This window comes from Patagioenas fasciata, chromosome Z (genome assembly GCF_037038585.1).
Source record: "Patagioenas fasciata isolate bPatFas1 chromosome Z, bPatFas1.hap1, whole genome shotgun sequence".
In the NCBI taxonomy this organism is placed as follows: Eukaryota; Metazoa; Chordata; class Aves; order Columbiformes; family Columbidae; genus Patagioenas; species Patagioenas fasciata.
The window spans coordinates 55,622,108-55,649,763 of record NC_092560.1 but is presented as its reverse complement, the minus strand read 5'-3'; the positions used below and the strand labels follow the sequence as shown (position 1 = coordinate 55,649,763).

General features: G+C 39.3%; 2 protein-coding genes across 3 annotated transcripts in view; both read left to right on the top strand.

Moving 5' to 3' along the window:
- IPO11 (importin 11) overlaps positions 1-27,656 on the top strand; it is a 93,997-nt gene that overhangs the window by 46,023 nt on the left and 20,318 nt on the right. The window contains exons 24-31 of one of the 2 annotated variants that reach the window (XM_071802482.1): positions 238-314; positions 862-941; positions 1,506-1,586; positions 5,068-5,163; positions 6,751-6,864; positions 7,675-7,796; positions 21,152-21,331; positions 22,478-22,567. In XM_071802482.1, coding sequence (XP_071658583.1) covers positions 238-314; positions 862-941; positions 1,506-1,586; positions 5,068-5,163; positions 6,751-6,864; positions 7,675-7,796; positions 21,152-21,296 — 715 coding nt within the window. In that variant the 3' untranslated portion in view covers positions 21,297-21,331; positions 22,478-22,567. Of the gene's footprint in view, positions 1-237; positions 315-861; positions 942-1,505; positions 1,587-5,067; positions 5,164-6,750; positions 6,865-7,674; positions 7,797-21,151; positions 21,332-22,477; positions 22,568-27,656 lie in introns of those variants that run through there. The other variant, XM_065861418.2, reaches the window with a different exon arrangement.
- Positions 22,489-25,285, top strand: LRRC70 (leucine rich repeat containing 70). Its single transcript, XM_065861419.2, has one exon. The coding sequence runs from the start codon at positions 22,489-22,491 to the stop codon at positions 24,412-24,414; it is 1,926 nt and encodes a 641-aa protein (XP_065717491.1). The 3' UTR covers positions 24,415-25,285.

Here is a 27,656-nt window from a genome sequence, read left to right as displayed (position 1 = left end):
TCTTTAAAAAAAGACAGTGGCATGTTTTTCTTTCTTTTCCTACCTTAGCAAAATCCATGGTGATGGATGTGTTTTAAGGACTGATAGGACACTTGAAGTGTACTTCAAGTAATTGTTACGCATTATTTAAGGATCATAGAGGACGTTAATAGAAATTACACTGTTTTACGTCTGTCAAAATAATTGCTTAGTGTTATCCCTAGATCATGTAAAACATTTCACTTAATCTGTTCTCAGGTTAGTGACTTTGGAGAATAGTCCATGTCTTACATCTGACCTCCTGAGGATATTTCAGAACATGCCTGCCCTTCTTGGTAAGTCTTTTACTAATAAAATTTCTGATTTATTTTTTCCTACTGTTGTTCATATATTAAGCAATGCTGCAGTGGCTACAAGAACCAAGAGGGCTTGCAAAACTGTAACTTAGAAAATGAAGAACAGGTTTTTATTGTTTGACTTTCCTATCTTCAACATTTATTATTTACTTACCCTAGGTTATAGCATTTTTAAGTCTTGCATAAATGTTACTTGTTAGAGGTATTAATATACAATAATAGGGGACAAACCTATGTGGGAATGGAACAGTCTATGTAAAATACAGCGCAGCTTTGGTAACTCAGACCCAAAGGACTGTTGAAAATATTTATAACTATTTACATAGAAGTAGTTGATGTGGCTGTGTTTAAGGTGCTATAGATAAAAGTTATTGTCTTGTAGTTTTTGCTTTGTATTAATTGCCTTTGTGGACCAGGTCCTGTGAGACTTGATTTGATTGTGACTGTACACAAGATTAGTGTGAATCATTTTAGTTGTACTTCAGTTTGGTGATGAGGTTCTGAATTGTGACTTCTTTTTTTCTAGACATGAGTTCAGAAAACCTCAAAAATTGCTTTAAAATCATTAATGCTTATATATTTTTATCGTCATCTGCATTTTTACAGGTATGTTACTGTTACATAAAGAGTCATATTAGAACCTTAGCTCCCTATTGGCAAACTTTTTTTTTTCTCATGTTGGAAGGCAATATACACACAAACATTACACTCTTACACATTTATGTGTATACAGGCATATTGTTCTAATGCTAGCTCTTTATGGCACATAGTGGACACTCAAATAAGATTTGAGAAAGATTATTATTTAGAATGAATGTTTTGTGGATTGATTTAGTATTTTGGTACCTGAAAAGGTCCTATGGAGACTAGTAATAGTTACTCTAAATATCCAGCGAGATGAAAATTATAATAAATTATAGCAAGAAATTAAATAGAGATATTATGCCTTGTTCTCATACTTTCTTCATTAGAAAATCCATTGAGATTGATTGTTTAAAAAACCTGTAATGTTTAAAAAATGCTTAGATTAGTTTTTACTTGGTTCAGGAAATACAAGCATTTTAGCAACTATGAAGTTAGGTCTTTGAACAATATGTAATCCTTAATGTGTTGAATTTTGGAATGTATACATAGTTATAAAACATGCTTGCCTTTTTAAATTAATTTCAGACTTATGCTACTGACTTATGCCGGTCATTTTGTGAACTTTTGAAGGACATAACTACTGAAGGTCAAGTTCAAGTTTTAAAGGTAGAGTGTAATAAAAATAATATCTGGGTATTCAGCTCTGTAAAGCTGTTATTCTTGGTAGTGCTTTATCAGGTTTGAGTAATATTTTCAAGTATGATGAATGTAGAACATGTAGAAGAAAACAGCTTATTTAGCACACATTGACATTGGAGTCAGTGGTATTTGAAACTGATTATTTAAAGTTTGTTTGTGTGTGTATGGAGAGTGTATACACACACACTTCTTAAAAATACTACTTTTCCCAAGAGAACGTTAGTATAGCCCTAAATAGAGTACCGTAAAATATAATCCCCTAACACACTGTTCCTGTACCCTCTCTGCAGTGCCTTCATTACCTCATGTGATTTTGAGGTGTTGTCCTTAGGTAAATGAGTTCTAAACTAGTTTGAGTCCTCTTTGTATAGATGGATTGAAATTAAGACTCCCTGTTATCTTTCCCATCTGAGTATTTTCTAGATTACTAGAGAAAGGAGGTTAGTGAGAGCTTGGAACCTCATGAAAATAGTTTGTTCCGCAGCCTTGCAACAGCTCACTTAAACAGCCAGGTGACTAATCACGGCATTGCAAAGATGACACTGTAATGTACAGAAAATCTTGAGAGCACTGAGTTGCAAAACAAGATTGTGTTTGAGTCAAAGTAACTTGATTTAATCTTTGGCTATCAGTGGACTCGTGAAAGTTGTAGAAAACTAATCAAAGTAGTGTATTTCTAGTTGAATTCTAGAATGGAGTAGAGTACCACAGTATAATATAAAAGATGCTTACACTTCTAATTCCAAAATAAAAGAGCAAAAGCAATCTGATTAATAAATTTGAAGATTGGTCCTAATTCAGTTTTTGGCTTGGTTCAGATTTGAGAAAACGTATCTTTCATTATTCGGATGAAAATGCAGCATTAGGAAGGTGTGCAACTCTAAAGTAAAAAATCATACTTGTTTTTTGATAATTAAGTTAATCTAGACTATTTCTAATCAAATATGCAAAGATAATTAAATAATCACCGTATCTAGCCTTCTTAATCTGAGTTTTGTCTGTACCTTATCAACTAGTATTGATCCCTTTGCCAACACAGAACAGCAACAGTAGTATTACATTTAGAATTTTTTTTCATATTAGTTTTCCTTTTCAGTATTCAATGCCAATAAGAAAAATAATCATACTGTTTCATTTTTGTAACTGCATATCTGAAAAACTGACAAGATAAGGGTTAAGTAATAAGTCTGTGTACACGTGTATTATTATAAAAAACATTTGGATGATTTTTAGGATTGAATAAGCACTGAATGATCTAGATTAACTTTTTTTTCTCCATTTCTGTATGACGGCTAGAATCTAAAAGGTCTATAGTAAAGCTTTTCCAATCTTTGAGTGTTGGATGTATGTCTTCTCTATCACATTCCTTTGTGTAGCGTACTTGAATTTGTACCTTGACATACTGTTCAAAGTCTTTGCTTTTGGCATAAGTTGCTATTGCAATGGCAACAACTGCTTCAATAGAATTGCTAGTGTTTTTTCAGAGTACAAAGAAGAGTATTTTTGCAATAACTTCAAATGCTACTATGAAAGAAATGTTATGAAATTCATAGCTTTTGAAATATTTGCCATGATACTTTAAATGTGCCTTTTGAAGAATTTTAGGAAATGGAGTATGCACTGGTAGTTGAGTAGTAATACTCATGTATTACTACTTACATTTCCAGTGGCTGCACTAACTGGGAACTATGTGTTGCTTGTAAAATCTTGGACTTGAATTCAGTTCATTATAAATGCAACGGAGGCAAGAACCTAGATCGCACCTACCTCCTTGGTGGGTTGCAGAGCTGCTAGCAGATCCCCAGGACAGGAAAACAGCAGAAGCTGATAGTCGGCTCCATTTGTAGTTCTGGCTGTGAGGAGCTTAAGGACTCTAGTTCTAGAGTTTAAAATGTCAATTCCTCTTCAGTATTATTTAGAGTCTGTAGCTGGACAAATATTTGATGCAGCAGCTTTTAATTAGATCTCTAAAATGGAATGTTGCACTAATATAGTACCATTTATCAACTTGGCTCCCAGTGTTGCTTTGCATTAGCCACAAGGTTTGTCCAGTATTCTTTGAATGCATTCCTAGTATGCCTGGCTGCTTCCAGAAGGATAATTGAAATATAATCCGTGTAGTTTTACAAAAAGGAAAATGTTTTGTCAGGCATCACTACGCTGACTTCTTAAACAAAAACCCCTAAGGTAAATATCAGGAACAGAAGTATCCAGGAGTGTTCTCTGAAATATTTTCCTACAAACAGCTTTGGCTGGATTTAAAACAGACATTAGAAGAGTAAATAAATAGACAAAGTTGAAAAACACTAATTTGAACTGACAAGACTATTTATTGCAAGATTTCTGAGGCTTAATGTGACTTGATTTTCTAATTATCTGAGACAGACAATGAAAGGTTTGAAAATACTGTACAAGGAACCAATGGTTTGGACAAAACTTCCAGCATATGGAAGAGATGAGTGGGACAAAACTTACGTTCACCTCCATTTAACAGTATGTTAAAGGTCTACAAAATTGAGAGGCATTGAAAGGGGTCAACTGCTTAACATTTCTCAAGGCAAGAAATAGTGGGCATTAAATGAAGCTAGTAAGAACAAGGTTCAAAAAGAAAGAGATTTAGGGGAAACTGGACAAGAGCACAGAAGAGCAGTTCCTTGACGAAGTCTCTTTGAGCTGCAAGTAGCCAGAGACTGAGAAGACTGTTTAAGGAGTTACCTTTATATGCTTTATACACGTTAGTGTATCAATGTGTGGTCTCTATCTTTACTTACCCATAGGAGCAGATATCAGCCCATTATTCTCACAGCCTCTTCCCCTCTCTGTCTTGATACAAGAGGAAAGCCCAAACAGCTGGGGAGAAGAAAGCCTGAAGAACAGAGGAAAAAATTATACTTCAGGGAACAGCTGATGGTGGGCGAGAAAGAGCTGAGAAGTAAAGGGTAAAGAATGTAAAAACTGGGAACCAGAGCAGGGTATAGAGAACAGCATATCTGAGAGCACTTGTGGTTATTTGGTCACCTGCAAAGAGATGGTACGTCCTAATTAATGGTTCTTCAGTGACAGGACAAAAGTATAGAAATGAGCCTTAAACAGCTGGCACTCCTCACTGCCAGCCCACCTCATGAAGCTGCTTTTCCTGGAGCCTTGTCAAGGTCCTTCCTTCCAACCCACCTCACCAGCTTTTCTAAGGCCAGGGGGAGGCTTATGAGCAGGTACTTGGCTAGGTGGGTTTCACTTGGCATGTTGGTTTTCATCAGGTCCGTTATGCAGATGAGGTTTGCAGAATACTTCAATAGAATATATATGTAGCACTCCTGAGGTTTGCTGGTATTTAATGGTAATCATTCTACCAGGACTTTATATATAGACCAGTAGATGTAGTTTTAAAGCTTCAGTAAAGATTTTTAAATGTACTTTACTATTTCTCTAATTTGCTTTTGTTCTTAAGGTTGTGGAAAATGCCCTGAAAGTAAACCCTGTTTTGGGTCCTCAAGTTTTTCAACCACTTCTGCCATCAATATTCAGGGGAATTATAGATGGGGAGGTAAGGGTTACTCTTTAACTATTATCTGCTTTACCTTTAGAACTGGAAAGTGCCTTCAGTTATCTGATCCAGTTGTATCATACTGATGTTGCGTTTTCTCTTACTTTAAGAGCAGCTGACAGATGCCTGACAGCTATTTGAGAAGTCTGTAAAAGTAACGTAGTAGTGCAAGAGTCGAAGCAACATATCCATCACTTATTTCGTCATCTAGTGTTTATTTTAATAAAATGTTATTCTATTCTTACTTCACTCTTAACACTGAAAAGTTGCTATGACTCTACACTCAGATTCTTTGGAGTTGTTGGAGTTTTTTGCTGGTTTTTTTAAAAGACACTTGTACTACTCCTTTTCAACTGTACCTGGACTAGAGGGAAACAAATCAGACAAAGAGAAGGTTGACTTGATGTTCTTTTTCTAATTGGCATATTGTCTAATTGACATGAGGAGCTGAAGGATACAAGAATGCTTTGTGGGAGATAGAACAGGCTTTAGCATTTTGCTTGCTTAGATATATTAAGTTCTCCCTCTTCTTTACCTTCAACAAATTTCCATGTTGGATAAGAAGGAGTAAAAACCAATATGCTTTAATTATGTTGAACCTTGCAGTACTAGCAGGAGAAAAAAAATACTTTAAACAGCAGAGTCAGTGGGTGGAATTCTCTATGCTTTTGGCTTCTGATCAAAATCTTTGCTTTTTTCAGATCTTGGTATTTGTCTCCCATTATTATTAACTAAGATATTTCCAAGATTAAGCTAAGTAATATTACTTAGTGATGTACTTTTTGCTGTATAGAACACAGAAAAAGCCAGTTTGTTTGAACAGTTTGGAGTTTAAGATGACACAGAAATGGAGAGTGGATTATTAAAATGTGTTCTGATTTAAGACTTCAGTAAATTAATTGTTCCCTATTTAAAAAGGTCTTAGTCTGGGTTATCATTTTCAGGTAAATATTAGCATTTTCTTTGTCAAGTAAGTAATTCTACAAAAAACTTACTGTTATATGGCTAGATGCTAGACTCAATACAAATAAATTTGTAGCTTCTTTTAAAATTAACAGTAATAACAAAAGATAACAAAACAATGGGGTTATTACTGTATCGAGTTAATGTTGGGACACTTGCAAATTAGTTATTGCCTAATGTTTGTCTCAGTAGAATAAATAACAACAACTTCAGAAATACTGAGCACTTCATAGTGTTACTAAAACTGTGAAGAGTATTTTTAAACCATAGTAAAACCTCAAAGTAATTTTTAATGGTACAATATACTGTTTATTCCTTACGATGCAAGTTTTTAAATTTAAAGTAAAATCACCTTGCATGGTTGTCTTGGCTGTTTGGAGGAAAATGACTGAGATTGACATAGTTTTCCTGTTGTAAGAATCAACAAACTCTAGTAATGAATGATTACTCACTCAGTCTTGTGGTCTTACAGGCTTTTAAATGTGTAATTTCAAATTTAATTCTAGTTTAATACAATATATAAAGGATGCATGCAAGTGTTTTCCATGTATCTGCACACTGTATGTTAAGTATTTTTCTGTAATTAAACTGAGCCCCCTTTACTTTGATTTACTTTTCTTTCAGAGATATCCAGTGGTTATGTCCACTTATCTGGGGATCATGGGTAGAGTTCTGCTACAAAATGCAAGTTTTTTTTCAGTACTTTTGAGCCAGATGGCATGTGAATTGGCTCAAGAGGTAAGGATTTTGTCTTGATACTTCAGCTGGATTTCATGTGGAAGACCTGTATTCCTTTGACCCAAGAGAACTTTTCCATCTGTTTTCCATGCTTGCTCCTCTCCAGTCTTTCCCCTCTTTTGGTCCTAACCCTGCATATCCTGTAACAAATGCTACATATTCTCACAGCTACCTTAACACACCTCATAAAAAGTTTTATACAATTGCTAAATTATCTTCCCATTGCATCCCACCAAAAACCTTCTGCCGTCTCTATGGGTCCTCCACCAAGAATAATGTTCTAGTCATTCTCTGACGAGGATTATCTCAAGAGTATCTAGTTCAGTGTGCTCTTCTTTCACTGATGAGGTTACTAAGGTTCTTCACTACAAGTGTTGTACTGTATCTTTAAGGCAAGTTTAGTAATTTTCCTATCCTTGGGTATAATACAGTTTTCAAAGAGGTAAAGACGAGTCTTTTTATTTGCTGTCAGTGAAGGTAAAACAGAGAAAAAGTTCACGCGCTTTATATGTATTAGACCGTTATAAAAAAACTGTTTGAGTAATTCAGTGTCCTAAATCACTGCTCTGCCCATGAATGAAATACATTTCTGACTTCTAGGTTACAATTAATAGTGAGAGGATTTCAGGGCCTAGAAACACTGACACAGAAAACTTAAAAAGTACCTGTGGCTTGCTACTTCTGTCTGGTATTCATAACTGTATGGTGTTTTTCCCAGATTGAATAATGTGTTCAGTTGGTAGAAAAATTATTTTCTAAATAAGCTGAAGTACTCAGGAATGAAAAGGAATGTTCTTTTTGCCATTGCAGTTGGACCAAATTCTTGGTAACCTGATTGAAATGTGGGTTGATCGAATGGATAACATCACTCAGCCAGAAAGAAGAAAACTGTCTGCTTTGGCATTGCTTTCACTTCTGCCGTCATTAAATAGGTGAGGAAATATACAATACCTTAAATAGGAATGCTTCAAGGGACCTTAAGATGGTTTTTAAGGTATTTCACACTTCTACAGGTAAATATTCAAAGATAAGTAGTTTTCTTGCCTCTTTTTGCCAAGAGACACTTGGAAGTTTCATGCTACATTATATTAACTTTATGTTTGCCTTTGTAGCAATATAATAACCTTTCTTCTATGTCATGGAAAATGTGATTTAGTAAAAGCAAGGAGACAGCACTGCATATTTTATTGTTCATTCTCATGTTAATATTGAGCTAGCTGCTTCTCTCATCTGTGACTTAAGTAGTTGCTTTAGTGGCTTGGTGTCCTTTCCAGGGAAGAAAGTTAGTTCAGTTTTCTTTCATGTTGTGGGTAGATCTGAATTTTAATCCTGGTTTTCCCCTTTATGATATTAAATGGAATAGTTGCTGTGAAAGACTAAGACAGTTTTTGCACTGTAGATTTCTATAGCTAGCAGTTTTTACTGTTCTTTCTCTAGCCATCTTCTTTGCTCAATAAACATACAAAATTAAATATTTTAAGGAAAAAGCCGTATAGTGTTACACTGACTTCTAAATTGTCACTGCTAGAATTCATGTATAACACGTTTTGGTGAGAGTTCAGTCCATACTTACCTTCAGATTATTCTTGTCTGTTTGAAAGTCAGGAAGACAAGACTGCATGAGTTTGTTTAGTCTGCCGGAAAATCAGTCTGATTTCCTGAAAAGGCTCAAGTATTATCTAATGGGAGTTTAAATGTTGCTGACAGTTAGTGTCTGTAAAGCTGTAGATAATGTAGTCACTACCTAAAAAATCAGAGAGCTCTTACATGTAAAACTTAAAGAGGCTTCATTGTTTTTGATGTACACAGAAGCTCTCCTTTATTGTCCCAGATCATCAAGAGAAACACCTAGCCAAAGGTGAACCAAGCAGCTTCTTTATGAAACAGCATTTGTTTTGTTTTCTTTTTCAGTAAATGTAACAATGTTATATTACTTATGAGTATATTTGAAATGTTCTCAAAGAGGTGTTGTCTAAAATTTAAGGTGCTGAGCTACATGTCTGTCTTCCTGTGAAGTTTCTTTTAAAGAGAGGAAGGAAAACAGATATTGCTTTAGATAACTGTGTTATTTTGAACTACCTTCAGCTGCTTCAGTTTCCTCCTGTAAGAGCCAAATATTTCTGGCAGTCCTTAACATAATAAAAGCTTCTGCAAATCACAGCTTTATTTTTCATATACTTAAATCATTTAAGAAAGCTGCTTCTTAAATAAAGAAGCTTCTCTTTAGTGGACGTATTTATGTCAAAGCTATGAAAATTTTGCTATACAACTGACAGACTGCCAGGGCCAAACATACCTTCAGACAGAATGTGTGAAGTTGATTCTGTCAAGTGATTGTTCCTTCTGCTATGGAACAATGTGAGTCACTCTGTTTTTCCAATTTTATAGGGATTATATTGTATATACTTGCTGCATCTCCCATATGAAGTTTGTGTTAAAAATCAATTTTTTTAAAAGCAGTCTTCTTGTGCAAGTCCATTTGCAAAGTTTAAGAAAATATGTTTTAAGTATAATACAGTATTTAAACAAAATATTTTGACCCGTGTATACAATGTTTTCAATAAAAGCTTAAGTAATTTTTCCTGTTGGAGTACCTCACTAACAAGTTTCCTGATTAGATATTATTTTGGACATCCACAGCCTGTTCAAGATTTCTCAGCTGTAGAAACAGAACAGAATTTTGTTTCCTGAGAATGGCTATGAGATGGATTCACTTGGGAAGGCCAAGCTGAGGGTGCCGTTCTACCCTCAGCTTGCTCCTGTAAAATGGTCGGGGTGGTACCAGTAGCAAGCTCAGATTTTCAAGATTCTGCTGTAGGGAAGACAGTCATCTGCACTGTGTCTTGCACTTCCTGAGGACTTTGCTCTTTTTGCCAGTTGTTTCCTCTAACCTACAGCTGGAGCTGTCCCAAGAGCATCAAGTTATTTTAGAAAGAGAGGGAATAGAAAAAGATACTCACATTTTTCCCTCTGAGTTGCTTTATGGATAAAATGTTGGGGAAGGTATTAAGGAGTGGCCTTTTGTATTCTCCCTCTAAATTGTATAGTATTATTTCATTGTTTTTAGGTACTTTTCTAGTTAGGGCTCATGTTTATACCTGTATGTATGTGGACTTGGGACTTTCCCATTTTTATGGGAAGCTAAAGCTTCTATTATTACTCATTTAAAACCAGTATGACAGAAATAATTTCCTGTTTCATATCTTGTGCCTCTGACAGTGTCACAAGTGAAGGATTTTAGAACAGATAAGATGGGAACCACTCTAGAGCACAGTGGTTCTCAGGCCAGTTAGTTGAACTAGGCAGGTTATAAAGTGACAGTTTATTAGCAAACTATAGCTTGCTTGTGTAGGCAATATCATCCAGAGATACATGCAATAACATCTTCAGTATCAATAGTATCATTGTATTTTATCATTAAATGCATATGGTCCTTCAGTCCGCCATTCTGTCTGTCTTTCTACAGACAGCTGCATATTGTGTTAGTCTTTAGAGTCTGTGTTAAAAAAAAAGAACAGTAGGAGTTTCTTTCCTGATTAGTGTGTTGCAGCACATTTTCACTTAGCTATAATTTCCTGGTGTAACTTGGGGTTTTTGGATAAACTAAATACTACCTAATTTTGAGCATTTGCTACCTGGCTCTGGCCTGTCAGCGTTAGCATTTTTTGTGTCTGACCGACGTATGCATATATATGCATATTATTTTTCACATTTCATACTCTTAATGCCTGTTTGCTGCTCATATCTATACATGTGCATTTTCATTCATTTATTAAAAGCTCTTGGTACTTCTTAAAATGAAGACCTTTGTCTTTAAACTGAAGCATATAATAGTAGGGTCCAGTAACAAGATTTAGGCAGTTAGGATATACTTAAGGAGTAATAGTGTCCCCATGCTAAGTACATGAGGGAAGTATGCTTAGACACAGTGAGGGTTTTTTGAAAAATGTGAAAGGACTTGAAGTTTGGAAGAGAATAATGTCTGAACTAGGGTGTGAGACATGAGATGTGATGACAACCTGGATGAATACATTCACAGATGTCATAATTTCCTGGTCTTGTTCAGTCATAATCCAGTTTGTCTACAAGCCATTTGTCATGGCTTATTTGTGAACTTACAGCTTGAAGAGTACTGGTGCTGGGCCACCTAGTCTAGACTGCGCTTCTGCCAAGGAAGTTTGGATCAGATGATCCTTGTGGTCCCTTCCAACCTGGTATTCTACTCCATGATTCTAGTACAGTACAGCAGATATTGGGTTGGGTTTTATTAGTTATGCGCTTGGTCCCCAAGATAGTGCCTAGTGAACGTGGTTAGGATCAGCAGCCTAACTTCTCTTTAGGCCATTGTGGAAAGGACATGGGCCACCACCACTATCTTAGGTGCTGCATTTTGAGACACACATCTTCAGCATTCTTTGTATTTCATGAGACCAAAGCAGCTAAGATTGTACCTATTCCCATTCTTGTAGCTATGTATATCTGGAAATAATCAGCGTGCTTACTGCACTTCTGTCACTTTGTATAATGTCAGCATTACAGTGTTTTGTAATGTGCTTACTTTGGAATATTGCAAGCTTTTAATGATTATTTAGCAAAGTAGTTTTCTTTTTTTATTCCTCCGTTCATTACTTGTGTCTCTTGTTAAAACACAAACAATACTGAAATTGCTTAAGAGTGATAGGGATGTTGGGAGTGGTGATATGCGGGAGGGTAGGAAGGCCATACAGAGGGATCTGGACTGACTGCATCGATGGGCTTAGTCCAGTTGTATGAGGTTCAACAAGGCCAAGTGCCGAGTCCTGCTCTTGGGTCACAACAACCCCAGGCAGTGCTACAGGCTCGGGGAAGAGTGGCTGGAAAGCTCCCTGGCAGAGAGGGATCTGAGGGTGTTGATCTACAGCCAGCTGAACATTAGCCAGCAGTGTGCCCAGGTGGTCAAAAAGGCCAAGAGCATCCTGGCTTATGACAGGAATAGTGTGGCCAGCAGGTGTAGAGAAGTGACTGCGCCACTGTACTCGACACTTATGAGGCCCCACCTTGAATCCTGTGTTCAGTTTTGGGACCCCCACTGTAAGAAAGACATTGAGGTGCTGGAGAGAGTACAAAGGAGGTGATGAAGCTGGTAAGGAGCTTGGAGTACAAGTCTGACGAGGAGCGGCTGAGGGAGCTGGGTTTCTTTAGCCTGGAGAAAAGGAGGCTGAGGGGAGACCTTATCACTGTCTACAATCACCTGAACGGAGGTAATAGCATGGAGGTTGTTGGTCTCTTCTCCCAAGTAGCAAGTGATAGGACAAGAAGAAATGGCCACAAGTCGCGCCAGGGAGGTTTCTTCATGAAAAGAGTTGTGAAGCACCAGAACAGGCTGGTCACGAAAGTGCTGGAGTCACAGTCCCGTAGGTGTTTAAAAGATGTGTATATGAGGTTCTTAGGTACATGGTTTAGTGCCCAATTTACATTATGGATGGACTCGATGATCTTAAGGATCTCTTCCAACCAAAATGATTCTATGAATATTTTAGTCTCTAATAGGAAACACAAACAGGATTTGGAAAGATGTTCTGTCAGTGATTAACTTAGCTTGTTTTGATACCTAACTGTAAGCACGAGTAGCATTTGACACTATGTTCAAAGCTTATCACTCCCCTTTTGCTAATAAGTGTTATTGGTGCTACGTATATAATTCTTGAATGGAAGGTTGCTAAGTTTGCTTTTACTCAAAGTCAGCACTTTCCAAAACAGTCCACTAATTTTGGTGCTTGAGGATGGGTTCATTCTTGGTGGATCTACCAGTGTAGAGTAGTACCACTCCAAAGTAGAGGAGACTCTACTTAGCTTGAAACACAAAGCATTTTAATTGATCTTGTCTATTTCCTTTTTGATTTGTGACACACAAGTAGTATTTCGAGATGCCAGTGTTATTTTTTCCACTTTAATTCAAATGTGTTTGTCTGAGGAATTTATTTTGAGGAAAAGATTAGGAGCCCAAGAGGTTCTGCAGGTTGCTCTGCTCATTTCTAATAATAATAAATGAATGTCTGTTTTTTCTCACTGTATATCAAATCTGATATGTCAGCCAGTATGAGTTCTGTCAATTAGATAATTGGCATTCTGTGAATATAAGTACTTACAGTATGCTGTTATAAATCTTCATTAGGTTCTTACAGAAGATTTGCCTGTGTCATTTGTTTTAGTTACTTTGTTAGAAATTTAATTTTCCATTGAAGAAGCTGTCTATATGTAATATTAGGAGATGGCAAGAAAATGCCTAATAAAATGTTATATTCTCCTTCAGAGAGAGTTACATCCTTGTTTATGAAGTCAGAATTAGGTACATAACTAACTTGCACATCCGCCTTTATAGAGGTGATACTCTGAAGGCATCTTCCCCTCCTTTTTTTCATTCCTCTATTCAAAAGTGTGCTCACACACATGTTTAATAGACTATTAGTATTAAAAGGAGCTCTTTGAATTATGACTTTGCAGTTGTCATCCATGTTTGGCCTTATATTTGTTTAGTTTGCCTGACAGATAGCAGTGCAGTTCTAATGATATGAGTGAAAAATGTAGCTTTGGTCTTGGTCTGCATATCGGAGTCTGCATCATTCAGAATGTTATATATAGTACCATGATTTCCTTAATTGTTTGTCTCATCATAGCATTGGCAAGAGGATGCACTCAATGAACTTCCCTTGCTCACAATCTCCATTATTCTCCTACACCTAATTGTTAGTATGGACTGGTCAGGAACAAATTATCATTTCCCCTAAGACCTGTAAGGCTTGTTTACAAGTTTTACCAAGAGATGGCAAAGTACTTTGTCACTAAATGCAGCTGCTCTGCAGCAGAAAACAAACTGCAGTGATAAGAGGTTGATTGCTGCTGGTATCTTGCTTTAGTTTGTGGCCTGTATAAAAAAATTCAGAAGTCTTGCCTAAAACTCTACTAAATACAGTCTACCCTAAAATTGATTGTTTTACACAGTATCACAGTATCACAGTATGTTTGGGATTGGAAGGGACCTCAAAAGATCATCTAGTCCAATCCCCCTGCTGGAGCAGGAACGCCTAGGTGAGGTCGCACAGGAATGTGTCCAGGCGGGCTTTGAATGTCTCCAGGGAAGGAGACTCCACAACCTCCCTGGGTAGCCTGTTCCAGTGCTCTGTTACCCTCACTGAGAAGAAGTTCTTTCTCAAATTTAAGTGGAACCTCTTGTGTTCCAGCTTGATCCCATTGCCCCTTGTCCTATCATTGTTTGCCACTGAGAAGAGCCTGACTCCATCCTCATGGCACTCACCCTTTATATATTTATAAACATTAATAAGGTCACCCCTCAGTCTCCTCTTCTCCAAACTAAAGAGCCCCAGCTCCCTCAGCCTTTCTTCATAAGGGAGATGCTCCACTCCCTTAATCATCTTTGTTGCCCTACGCTGGACCCTCTCCAGCAGTTCCCTGTCCTTCTTGAACTGAGGGGCCCAGAACTGAACACAATATTCCAGATGGGGTCTCACCAGGGCGGAGTAGAGGGGAAGGAGGACCTCTCTCGATCTACTGACCACCCCCCTTGTAATACACCCAAGGATGCCATTAGCCTTCCTGGCCACAAGGGCACAGTGCTGGCTCATGGTCATCCTGTTGTCCACCAGGACCCCCAGGTCCCTTTCCCCTACACTGCTCTCTAATAGGTCATGCCCCAACCTATACTGGAACTTGGGATTGTTCCTGCCCAGATGCAGGACTCTACACTTTCCCTTGTTAAATTCCATCAGATTATCCCCCGCCCAACTCTCCAGCCTGTCCAGGTCCCGCTGGATGGCGGCACAGCCTTCTGGCGTGTCAGCCACTCCTCCCAGCTTAGTGTCATCAGCAAACTTGCTGATAGTACACTCAATTCCCTCGTCTAAATCATTAATGAATATATTGAATAATATTGGCCCCAGTACTGACCCCTGAGGCACTCCACTAGATACTGGCCTCCAACTGGACTCCGCACCATTGACCACCACTCTCTGGCTTCTCTCTTTAAGCCAGTTTGCAACCCACCTCACTACTCTATTGTCGAGACCACACCTCCTCAATTTAGCTGTGAGGATGCTGTGAGGGACTGTGTCAAAGGCTTTACTGAAGTCAAGGTAGACCACATCCACCGCTCTGCCATCATCCATCCACCTTGTTACATTCTCATAAAAGGCTATGAGGTTGGTCAAGCATGACTTACCCTTGGTAAAGCCATGCTGACTGCCCCTAATGACCCTCTTATCCCTGATGTGCCTTGAGATGGCACCAAGGATAAGCTGTTCCATTACTTTCCCAGGGACAGAGGTGAGGCTGACCGGTCTATAATTACCCGGGTCCTCCTTCTTGCCCTTTTTAAAGACTGGAGTGACATTTGCTTTCCTCCAATCCTCGGGCACCTCTCCCGTTTCCCAAGACTTGGCAAAAATGATGGATAGCGGTCTAGCAATGACTTCAGCCAGCTCCCTCAGCACCTGCGGATGCATCCCATCTGGACCCATGGATTTATGGACGTCCAGACTACTTAATTGTTCCCTAACCCAGTCTTCATCGACTAAAGCAAACTCCTCCATTAACCTGGCTTCATCCGGGGTCTCAGGGGTACAGGGTTCCCCAGGACATCCTCCAGCGGAGTAGACAGAGACAAAGGCGGCATTCAGCAATTCTGCCTTCTCTGTGTCTTCTGCCACCAGGGCACCCACCTCATTCATCAGTGGGCCTACATTGCCTCTGGTATTAGTTTTATCTGCTATGTATTTGAAAAAGTTCTTCTTGCTGTCCTTGACCCCTCTCGCCAGCTGTAATTCTAAGGAGGCCTTGGCTACCCTAGCTGCCTTCCTGCATCCTCTAACAGCAGCCTTATATTCCTCCCAAGTGGCCAGTCCCTGCTTCCATGACCTGTAAACTCGCCTCTTCTGCTTGAGCATACCCAACAGATCCCTATTCAACCACGCAGGCCTTCTGGCTCCCTTCCTCGACTTCCTACGTGTGGGGATGCTCTGATCCTGAGCATGGAAGAAGCAATCTCTGAATGCAATCCAGCTCTCTTGGGCCCCTTTTCCTTCAAGCAGTCTTGCCCATGGGGTTTCCCTCAGCAGTTGCTTGAAAAGGCCGAAATTAGCCCTGCCAAAGTCCAGGGTTGCAATTCTACTTGCTATTCTGTTCCTGCCACACGAGATGCTGAACTCCACCATCTCGTGGTCACTGCAACCCAGGCAGCCCTCAACCTTTACTGCTTCAACCAGACCCTCTTTGTTAGTGAGGATGAGATCCAGCAGTGCACCTCTCCTGGTGGGCTCCTCCACCATCTGCATGAGGAAGTTATCATCAATGCACTGGAGGAACCTCCTGGACTGTGGCTGGCTGGCTGAATGGTCCTTCCAGCAAACATCAGGGAAGTTAAAATCACCCACAACAACCAGGGCCTGTGACTGTGAGGCCACTCTCAGCTGCGCATAGAAGGCCTCATCAACTTCCTCAGCCTGATCTGGTGGCCTGTAATAGACACCTACAACAGTATCACCCCTACCAGCCTGTCCCTTGATCCTGACCCATACACTCTCAACTCGTTCCTCATCTGCTCCTGGGCAGAATTTAGTACATTGCAGTTGCTCTCTCACATAGAGAGCAACTCCACCACCACGCCTGGCTGGCCTGTCTTTCCTGAAAAGGGCATAGCCATCCATGACCACATTCCAGTCATGTGAACTGTCCCAAATTGCCACCAGATCATAATCTCCCGACCGAACATAGGATTCTAACTCCTCCTGCTTATTCCCCATGCTGCGCGCATTGGTGTACAGGCATTTCAGGGAGCGAGTAGAGCACACCAATTTCTCCCTAGGGGCACAGGAGGCCACCCGGTCCTCATCTGTTTTAGAATGCTGCCCCTCTGGGGCAAGCCCAACTACAACCCCATCCCCCTTCGAGCCTAGTTTAAAGCTCTCCAAATGAGCCCAGCTAATTCCTGCCCCAGCATCCTTTTGCCTCTGCGAGATAAGCCTTTCCTGCATAACACTGTCCGGACTGGAGTCTTATAAAACCAGCCATTATCAAAAAAACCAAAGCCCTGCCTGTAGCACCAGTCTTGGAGCCAACCATTTAGAGATTGAATTTTCCCATTCCACCCCACATCGTCACTTGAAGAGGGAAGGAGTGAAGAGAAGATCACTTGAGCCCCTGAATCTTTCACCATCCTTCCCAAGACCTTGAAGTCATTCTTCATTCCCCTCAGACTACGGGAAGCAACTTCCTCCCCATCTGTCTGGAAGACCAGCAGCGGGTAGTAGTCTGTCGGTTGCACCAGTCTGGGGAGCTCTCTAGCAATATCCTTGATCCGGGCTCCAGGTAGACTACAGACTTCCCTAAGATGAGGGTCAACCCTGCATATTGGGCCCTCTGTTCCTTTCAGAAGGGAATTTCCTATTACAATCACCCTTCTATCTTTCTTATCAGAGGTAGTCTTCAGTTGTGTAGTCAACCGCCTCTTCCTATGTGATCTTGTAGGCAGGCTTGGCACCACCTCCTCACCTACCTCTTCTTCAAGATCCAGGGCCTCAAACCTATTACGGAGGGGCACCTGGGGAGGCAAATCAGGCAGGGAGTGGGGCTGCCTGTGATGCCGAACTGGAATAAGCTTCCAACCCTCATCTTTTTTTAGGTCATTTACCTCTGCCCGACAGCGACAAGGGTGGGGCTGTCTCAGGACCTCCGCCTCTGTCCGGGAGGGCAGGAGGTCCATCTCCTTTTCGGGGGTACCTCCCTGGGGCCTTTCCGACCGGCACGTAAGGGTGTTACTCCACCAGTCGATCTCCCTTTCGCACTCCCTGATGGACCTCAGCGTCTCAACCTCCTCCTTAAGCTTCACAACCATGTCGAGCAGATCTTGCACCTGCTCACACCTCACACAAGTGGAGTGCTGGCCTCCCTCCTCCGGCAGCAGCAGGCTCTGGCACTCCTTGCAGCCGGAGACCTGAACAGCCACCGTTTGGGACAGAACTTCAGTCTGCGTTGCCACAGTCTTTTTGAGACATGCTCTCCTTCTGGAGGCGACCATGGTCATCAGCAGTCTGGGACGCTGGCAATAAGTCGGTGGGAATGAAAAACAAGTGCTCTCTGCAACCCGCTGCGCTAGCTGCCACACCCGCTGCGCTAGCTAGTTGCTCCTCTCTGCACCTGGTGGGCAGCGACTAGTCGCTGCCCTCCCAAAGGTTTTTTCAAGGCAAGAGGAGGAGGTGTGGTCGCCGTCACCGTGGGAACGCCCCCCGCCACGTCAGCCGCTCTCTCGCAATGGCTACCGGGGCTTCGGGGGGATCGGGACCGCCGGGAGTCACGCTGTCCCTGTACGTTTCCCTCTGGGCTTTCTAATCTCGGCTAAACCTCGTAGTCGACTGAACCTCGCCGGCTCTGGCTCTCGCTGCGCTGGCTCCGATCAGCTGACTCAATGCTAGTCTCGAGTTTCAGCCGCTTTTAAACCTCCCGCCGCCACCGTGGGAACGCCCCCCGCCACGTCAGCCGCTCTCTCGCAATGGCTACCGGGGCTTCGGGGGGATCGGGACCGCCGGGAGTCACGCTGTCCCTGTACGTTTCCCTCTGGGCTTTCTAATCTCGGCTAAACCTCGTAGTCGACTGAACCTCGCCGGCTCTGGCTCTCGCTGCGCTGGCTCCGATCAGCTGACTAGTAGTATAGTAGTAGTATAAAAACCAGCAAAAAAACCATACCAGTAGTATAAAAACCAGCAAAATATGATAAAACAGACTAAACAGCTTTCTTCAAACTTTTTACCTTTGTCCTTTGTAATGTGCAGTTTCCCTGTTTGGGAATTAGTTATTGGACAAACAGTGACTAAAGTATAGCATATTATTAAAAATATGTAAATATCACATTATCGTAACAAACTTTAAAAGCAAAATTAATACCGATTTGTAGCTGATTTTCCACTTGAGTTTGTTCTGAGCTGTTTGGTACACCTACTTCTCTCTCTGGCCTGATGCTCTGTGAATTCTGAGACTGCCTTAGAGTAGCTGAGATCCTTGGTGACAAGAAGTGGTTAATAGCACAACCAGTATCACTACAAGAATTCCTACAATTAAGTATTTTCTTATAAATCAACATTTCATATTCAGACAATTTAATGAGAAAGGGAGGGTTTAAAACAAAACATCAGATCTCGAGATAAAGGAAATATCTCGTGTAAAGAATGTTTGCATTTTTAAGGAAGGAATAGCTTTTGTATTTTCCATATGGGTATTGTCTGTAGTAGTTTTCAGGAAATGGACTAATTGTTTTTCTCTTTTTGTAAAATTTTTAGAAGCTATCTGTTGCTAATGCCAAGAGCACACCCATCCTGTCCCATAAAATAGCAGGCAGTAGCTGCTGAAAGCTGTACAATTTGATTTAGTTTTGGATCAATTTCTAGAAGGCCAATTAGTTATTCCGTTTGAAATTTGGGAAACTGCTTTGAGTTTGAAATACATTCATATTGAGTATATTTCTTATTGTTTTTATAGTTTGAACAGTTCACTAAATGTTGCAGTGAATAGTGAAGAATCTAAAGCCACATAAGATACATAGAATCAACTTGCTAGGAACCAGCTTTTGTTTATCTGGCCACTGTACTGGTTTCTCTAGATTCCCATGCTGTCTGATATCTCATGGACCTTCAGTCTTTCTAAATGTGTTAATTTTGGCATTTTGCAAGAAGGGAGACCTATTAACATTTGTCTCTTTCACACAGCACATCTTGAAATAAATAATTTTTAATTATTTCTTTAGCCAAGTAAATATTGGCATAAATAGCCTATAGGTGTTACAGCTTAGCTAAGCGATAATTTCCTGTTTGAAGTAATTCTTCATTTTTGTTCTTACACTCACCTGCCTGCGTATGACCTAGATAATATTTTTTAATTACTCTTACTGCTCACTCCCCCATATCCAGGATACTTCCCTAGTCATCCTGAGAACTGTTCAAGACTATGCAGTGGTTTCCTTTAAGGAAATTACATCTCATATATTTTACATTCCTTTATATCAACCATTATGTTAAATAATACAAAAAACTAAAACATGAAACTAAATAGTTACGTCTAAAGAACAATTAGTTTTCCTATTGGTTGAATGGTCTCAAAAAAAAAGAACCCAATGCAGTTCCTGTTCTGGGTTGTAACTGATGCAGGATTTGTCTGAAGTGGCTCATGGACCAATTTCACACATCCTGCTCATTTCTTACTTTAGATATTGTAAGAGGTATCGACTCTGATAGAATTGAAGATCGTTAATTTTTTGTCTGTCTTTAAAAAAGAAAACAAAACAAAAAACAAAACAAAAAATTTAAAAAAATTCCCCTCCATCTAGGTAATTTTAGCTAGCTGAAGTTGGAAAATTGAAGGACTGTTGGGTGTTTTACAGATTCCAAATGAAAAAAGCTAGTTATATATGTTCAAAAACATTTTTTTAAAAACTTCAGAAATACAAGTTTCTTTTGGCAGAATTCGGAAGAAGGACTCTCAAAAACATGGCCGTGTCTATTCTGCTTCCTTTGCTCATGTGAGTCGTGCATTTCAGCGTGGATTATGGTAGACAAAGACATTTGGGTGATATTTCGCCCTTTACATGAACTTCTGCTTTCTGTATGAGATCATTATGGCTGAAATGACTTGATTCTTCTGCTGTTGTGCCTCTTCCTTGGCTTTGGCAACGGATCGTAGAATGTCCTGAGTTTGGAGGGACCCGCAAGGATCATCGAGCCCAACTCCTGTCCCTGTACAGGTCAACCCCACAGTTCACACCACATGTCTGAGGGCATTGTCCAGTCTCTTCTTGAACACTGTCAGGCTTGGGGCCGTGACAGCTCCCTGGGGAGCCTGTTCCAGTGCTCTACCACCCTCTGGGTGAAGAACCTTTTCCTAATGTCCAACCTAAACCTTCCCTGGCACATCTTCCTGACATTCCCTCGAGTGTTGTTGGTCAACAGAGAAAAGAGATCAGTGCCTACTCCCCCTCCTGCACTTGTGAGGAAGCTGGAGAGCTTTTGATCTTCTTGCTTTGAAGATATTTTGATCTTCTTGCTGTCTGTGCCACGTGCCCTTGCATCCTTCCCAGTTGTCACTGCACTGATGGGCTTTGTCAGCTTTGTTTTGCAGAGCAGAATGGTGCTTTACAGTATAAATTGTGATTTTTATAGTTACATTGTTATTTGTAGGCTTAATCTTTAATTTACCACCTTGTTTTGTTGTTTCCTCTTTCCCCCTTTGATGATACGGCTGCACTTTGCAGGTGTTTGTTCCCTGTGATGGGTAAACCGAGGATGAGGGGAGACACAAGGAGCACTGCAGGAAATGAGAGTCGTACACCAAAGGTGTGGCTGTCAGAATATACATGGTCCTCCGTGGATAAATTTGCTTTAAAAAAAGTGGCGTAAAGCAGGACTTAAAAAGCGTGGATCAAGTCTGCAATGTAAGGAATACAGAGCAGTTTAATACCACATTGTGCGGTTCTCATATCTGAGATTTCCTGGGCTCTGCCATCCCAGCCTCCCTCCTCTCCCTCTCTGCTGGAGTGTGTGTGTGTATGTGTGTGTGTCTGTGTGTCTGTGTGTTCGTGGTGGCCACAGTTTGGCTCTGCAGAGAGATGGAACAGTAAGTGTTGCCGTTGATTTAATAAAACATCTCAGATTCCGGATGGTAGATAAAGGATTAAAAAGAGCGCAGCAATACTCTTAGAAGTGCATGCACTTTAATCTGAAATTAATACGTAACTTAGCTAAAACTTATTTCAGCTCTGCTAGTTGAAAACAGTAAAAAGCCAAACCAGCAACAGTTACAAGCTAAGATAGTTCGTAGTTTTCTAGAAACAAATCATTCAGATTTCCTTTCCAACAATACTTCTGAAGCACAGATAAAATGGCTTCCTGTCCCAGGGTTTCCTGTATCCATGGCAACCTGACTTTAACCACTTCTTTCTTAGTTTCCTGAGCAAACAGTTGCAAATCCTAGGGCAAAATGTGGGAGCTCTAGTATGCGACAAGATTGCCTTTAAAAAGCTTTCACAGATGAGTGTAGTTGGTCAGCTTTTAACTAAGTCCAATGAGCTGCAAACCAAGAAAATAACAGAAATAATGAACTTCAGATTTGGGGTAAGGAATTGTTTTTATTTATTTTGAATGTAACTCAGCATTATAAAAGTAAAATTCAAATTATAAGTGAGCTGCCAGTGAAAGGAAACTTGTTTCCAGTTAGCATTTCTACTTGAAAAATTTCCTAGTCCTTGTTAACTATAAAAAATAGTTAATAAGCCGTATTTTGGATTTACTAGAAACCATTATTTTGGCAGCTTAGTTGCCTTTATGCTGCAACCAATTAAATATTTTCTGACTAAATTGGCAGTACATTGTTTCATTCTTTGTTTACTTTGAAAATGTTTTCAGTGTAGTTCAAACTTATGTTTATTAAGCTTTTATTTTTAAACTGCCTATTTGACATCAAAGGAAAATATAGAAAATACCACTCTTGAAAGTTATGCTTATATTTTAAGGAATGTACACATAGAATCTTTAAACTTCCACATTAATAATATTTATAAACTTCTTTTTATCTCTACTAGCAAAGTCAGAGATGATTGAGAAGGCCAAAGACAGGGATATGTGTGGTCTGCAAAGTTCTCCACCGTGCCTGGGAGCATTCCTGTATGTCCTTAGTTGTTTTCTTTTGTCGCTGCTCCAGAAGGAGGCTCTTGGCTGTCCAGCTGCTTGCCAGCTCTGCACAGGGAGACAAGTTAGCTGTCGTAATTTAGGGCTTTCAAGCGTCCCGTGGAACTTGACAATTCTTGTGTACGTCAGTGAGAATAATGTATCGCGTGTCACTCCAAATGAACTGAGAGGCCTGCAGAAGCTTGTTGCGCTCTATATGGATAATTCCAGTATTTCTTATGTGCATCCAAAAGCTTTTCTGGAACTCCCCAAACTTTGCTACTTGCATCTAAATAACAATAATATTAAACGCCTGGATCCAGGAATCTTTGAAGGTCTTTCCAATCTTCATTGTTTATACCTTCAGAATAATCAAATAGCTTTTGTTCCCAGAGGATTATTTAGTGATCTCCTTTCTGTTAGATATTTAACACTTCAAAGAAATCGTCTCAGTGTCCTTGGAAGTGGCACTTTCTTGGGAATGAGAAATCTCCGAACACTTAACCTAGCCAATAATAGGATTTCACGGATATCAGATTCAGCATTTCATCATCTTGAAAACCTTGCATATTTGTTCCTTGAAGGTAATAACTTAACACTTGTGCCATCAAATGCTATTGGAAAGCTCAAAAATCTTGAAAGACTTTCTTTGTCTCACAATCCCATTGGTTCAATACATCCTTTTGCATTTAAAGGACTTAGCAAGCTTCAATATCTGTCTTTAAAAAGCATAAAGCTTAAATGTATTGCTGTAAATGGATTTTTTGGATTAAACCACCTTAGCCAGTTAATCTTAAGTTACAATGATTTAGAAAGTATAAATTCCAGCACTTTTACATTATTGAACAATTTAATGTATCTGCAGTTAGACAGAAATAAAATAACAAGTATCGGCAATGGGACCTTTGAAAAAGTGGGACAGTCACTTAAAATACTCAGTCTAGCATTCAATAATATTACAGAGTTACAGCCTGAAGTACTCAAGCCCTTAGTGTCTTTAACTTATCTACAGGTAAATTATAATCCTTGGAACTGCAGCTGCAAAATGCTTGGTTTACTTAATTGGCTAGCATTGTCTCCTATTTCTGTAAAAATTCATTGTCAGAATCCCCCACGTATGCGTGGCAGACCTTTGCATTACATTAAGTGGGCTCAGTTTGCAAACTGCAGTAGCCCTACTCCCAGCCCAGAAACAGCCCAGAGTCTGGGATCAGTAGGTGTCCGTCACAGCCCCACCACTTTGCTGATGGCATGGCATAAGGGAAACAGGCAGAACACATTTGAACAGTCGCAACAGCTTGTTAATGCAGAAACTAAATATGTTGCTTTCTGGGAAGGAACTACAGCTACATCTGTTAACCCGTTTCCCTATGAAGAAAATGCTGCTGAAATTCCATCACAGGCAACTACAGAATTACGAACATTACCAGTGCAAATACCAGCACAGACTGTACCTGTTAACAGAACTGTAGAAGGAAAAGGTTTTTATCCAACAGATGCTTCTCTTGTATCATTAGAAACACCCCTGCTTTGTACACAACAGGTTGAAAAGTTGAGTCAGGCTTTTGACATTTTACTAGCCTTTTTCATTCTGGCTTGTACAGTGATCCTGTTCTTAATCTGCAAAATTATTCAGGTTAGGCAGAAACTAAAGGTGCTGGAAAACTCAGGGGAAAAGAGGATAGAATATTATGGTTTTTATCAGCCTGGCAGGTACAACATCACTGGCCCAGTGCAGTCTCTAACTCGGAATGCAGTGGGGCATTCAGAACTGGACCAAATCAGGCTGCTCAAGCGAACACCATCTGAAAGTCAGGCACAGGTCATATTGTTTGAACATTCATCATTGTAATTTATCTGATTTGATTTGATGTTAACTTTCCTGTTATCTGAAATCTCAAGAAATCAAGAACTCAATTTCCTAAAAGTGCCTGCGCTGATGAAAATTAACGTATTGATAGAATTGTGGAAATTGATATAATTTGGGTTTGTCATCATAATTTGCTTTGTGAATGTTTTGAAATGTATTGCTTTTTATTAGATGTCGTTTAAATCTGATGTGGATAGTTACATTATCCTATGTCCCTGTTGTAGGAATCTTTGACCTATAACTCAAGTACATGTGCTATATAAAGTACATATATATTTCTTTTTATTTCACAATACTTGATGGTATAAGTTTCTATAGAAATTCCATAGCTATTTTGAAGCTTGAAGCAACCAAAACATCAGTTTTAGCAGGACCATGAAGCTAAAAAATCTGGAGGAGTGATAAAAAAATAATGTTTTATTTATTTATTGTAATGCATTTTCTACTCTGCCTCTATTAACCATCACAGTGGGGAAAAAAAAATTATATTTAGACTTAGCATATTCAAAGTCTTGAGGAAAAAAAATTAAATGATTAAAATTTTATTCATACCGATGGCATATTTTAGTATACAAAGTTGTGTATTCAGTCTGTGTAATGAATACATTAAAGTGAATTTTTTGTTACTGTGTATCTGTATCATTTTATGATAATACCTGAAACTGGTGTTAATAGAGAAACTAAATTTCTGTTGGATTGAACAAGTAACTAAGTTTATTATGTCTAATGTAATAGAGCTGGTTAATTATTGTCAATAAAGGACATTATGTTATCTATATAGTAACAGTTTGAGGTAGTTTTGTCTGGAGAAGAGGTATAAACTGAAGAAATAAACTACACTTTAAATACATAATGCTACGTTATTTACTGAAGATATGTGCATATTTGTAGCGTATATTTGAAGTGTCAGGTCAAAGTGCATTTTCTTAGTGGAGACCTAATTTTAAGCTTAATCTTCAAAAGATGGATACTATTTTACTGTAGAGTTTGCATTTTTTTTACTTTATATTTCTATTTTAAATATTGATGATCAGTTTATGTTGTTGTCAGGCTATGTCTAGTGTGTTGTAGCTTTATTTTCAAATTGAATTTCTGAGATTGTTGTTGTTGCTCCAGTAATTCAAACTTCATTTAGCAAAAAGTCACAAAAATACGTTCCAAATAGTCCAATCTTGTAAAGTTTTCAGTAAATTGCATGAGACTTGCTTTTGTAGATATTGCTTGTCTTCTACAGGCCTGTGCCCTACTCAACTACTTAGTGTATAAGCAACACAATTTATAGCTAGATCATTTTGCTCAAGTAAGAATGGAAGACAATATTTCCGGAGTCGGTCCCTCATGGGGTTAATTTAAGTTGTCTAGAAGTATCTTGCTGTTCCAGGATTCAGCCTGGAGACCAGGGCCCTCTAGATTCTTGTTCTAGCCTGCCTGCTTTCTGCTGATGTAACTCATGTGTGTGGCCGTCTGTCGCGTCTCCCTGTCACTGTGTTTGTCCATCTGCAGTGTATTCCCAGGAATGGCACGTTGTCACCTGCTACCAGTACATGTATAGACCTTCATTGCACAGTGCAGGTGGGAATATGCAAGTGTGCCTCTCTTGCTTGCTATCTGTCTCTGCTGAATGTAATGAAATATCAATTTACTATATCGCAATATATTTTACTGTAATTTACCGTGTAATAGCTAAAATACTTTTATTTAATGGAACACTTCATTCGGCTACTTGAACAAAAGCTTAGACTGTTTCGGATTGGTTGGGTCAAAACTTTTTTTATAACTTTCTAGTTGTAAATCAGATGTTAAATGTAATGGGTAGATGTTTTTAAGGAGGGAAAATGTTGTGTCTAATTCATGCTTCATGGTTTTTTTAGGTAGCTAATCCGTTACAGTCTCTTCCTCTTCAACCCATTTCAGTTACTTTCTGCCTCTCCTATGTAATTACTCATGATAGGTGCTAATTTTTTTTCATTTAATAACAACTGCACAATCAGTGCATTAGTAGGTTCTGCAGTTTCATGTGCTGTATTTCTAAATTTTTAATTTTGAATGGATGTCTTCAGAAATACGGACTTAAAATTCAACGGAAACTAGGTAAGTTTACATTTATAGAAATGTTTATGTGCCTTTGCTAGAGAAGATTCTTGGGAGTAGGCAAAGGTTGAGACAGAAAAAAAAAACAACTAGTTCTCAAAGAAATCTGTCAGGGACAGCAGTGTTTTAGGCTCCAATTTCCACAGCTGCTCTCTACAGAAGAGCAGGAGAGGTTCCCTCTGAAGGTGTGTCCTTTCCACTGACAAGCTACAGTTGTTTGCCAGGTGGTGATGGAGCATGAAAGGAAACCAATGGTGTCAGAGCTGCTTTTGCAAGCAAGAATTGGAACAGTTGGAAACTGTCCCTTGGTGCAGAGTCATCCTCTGATATTCAGCTTGTCAACAATTTGTATTAGACTAACAGGGAATTGGGAGACACATCATGCAGTTGTGGGGGAAATACGTTTCTTTTGAATTTACTAGCTTTGGTGTTTAAATATTCACACTAGGAAACAGAGCCTTTCATGTACACATGTGGTTCATACGTCTAAATGTAAAAATCATTAGAGAATACATTAGAAGACTCGGTTTTCTGCTGTCATGAAGCAAAATAGCACTTTATGATAATTAAGTTCATAGTCAGCTATAGAATTCCATGGGAAATGTCTTGGCTGATACATTACTGTTTTAGAAGCTCCTTAGCACTGTGCAGCTCCTAATGTGGGGTGTGTGTGCAGAAGAATTGTTTACATTGCTTGCAGAAGTGCAAAATAATCTCCATTTCCCCCACTCCACCTCTTTCCTTGGCTAATGAGATAAGAATTTTTCTCGAATCTACTGAACACTAGTAAAGATTGGAAATTAAGATTTTCCCTTCTTTTAGTATTTACTGCTTCATCCTGATGAATGTAGAAAAGCAAAGAGATTTTATCCTTGTCCCTTTAATCTCTAAAAAAGTGTGTTCTCCCATGCAGGATTTTCCCTCCATTTCTCATAGGCTGAGGAAGATTAATAGCAGACATGGGAACCATTTGATTTAAATGCTGCTAAAAATTTGTTGTAAGGTTTATTAAGGTGATGAAAAAGCTTTATTACAGTGGCTATCTATGTAATTGAAATCCAAATTCTGAAATTTCGCATAAGACCTCAGGATAATAAAAACGTTGAATAGATACCTGAGTGTATTAGAAATGA

Excerpts from the sequence above, each read along its gene's own strand:
- LRRC70 (XM_065861419.2), top strand. The coding sequence starts at position 22,489 with ATGATTGAGAAGGCCAAAGACAGGGATATGTGTGGTCTGCAAAGTTCT.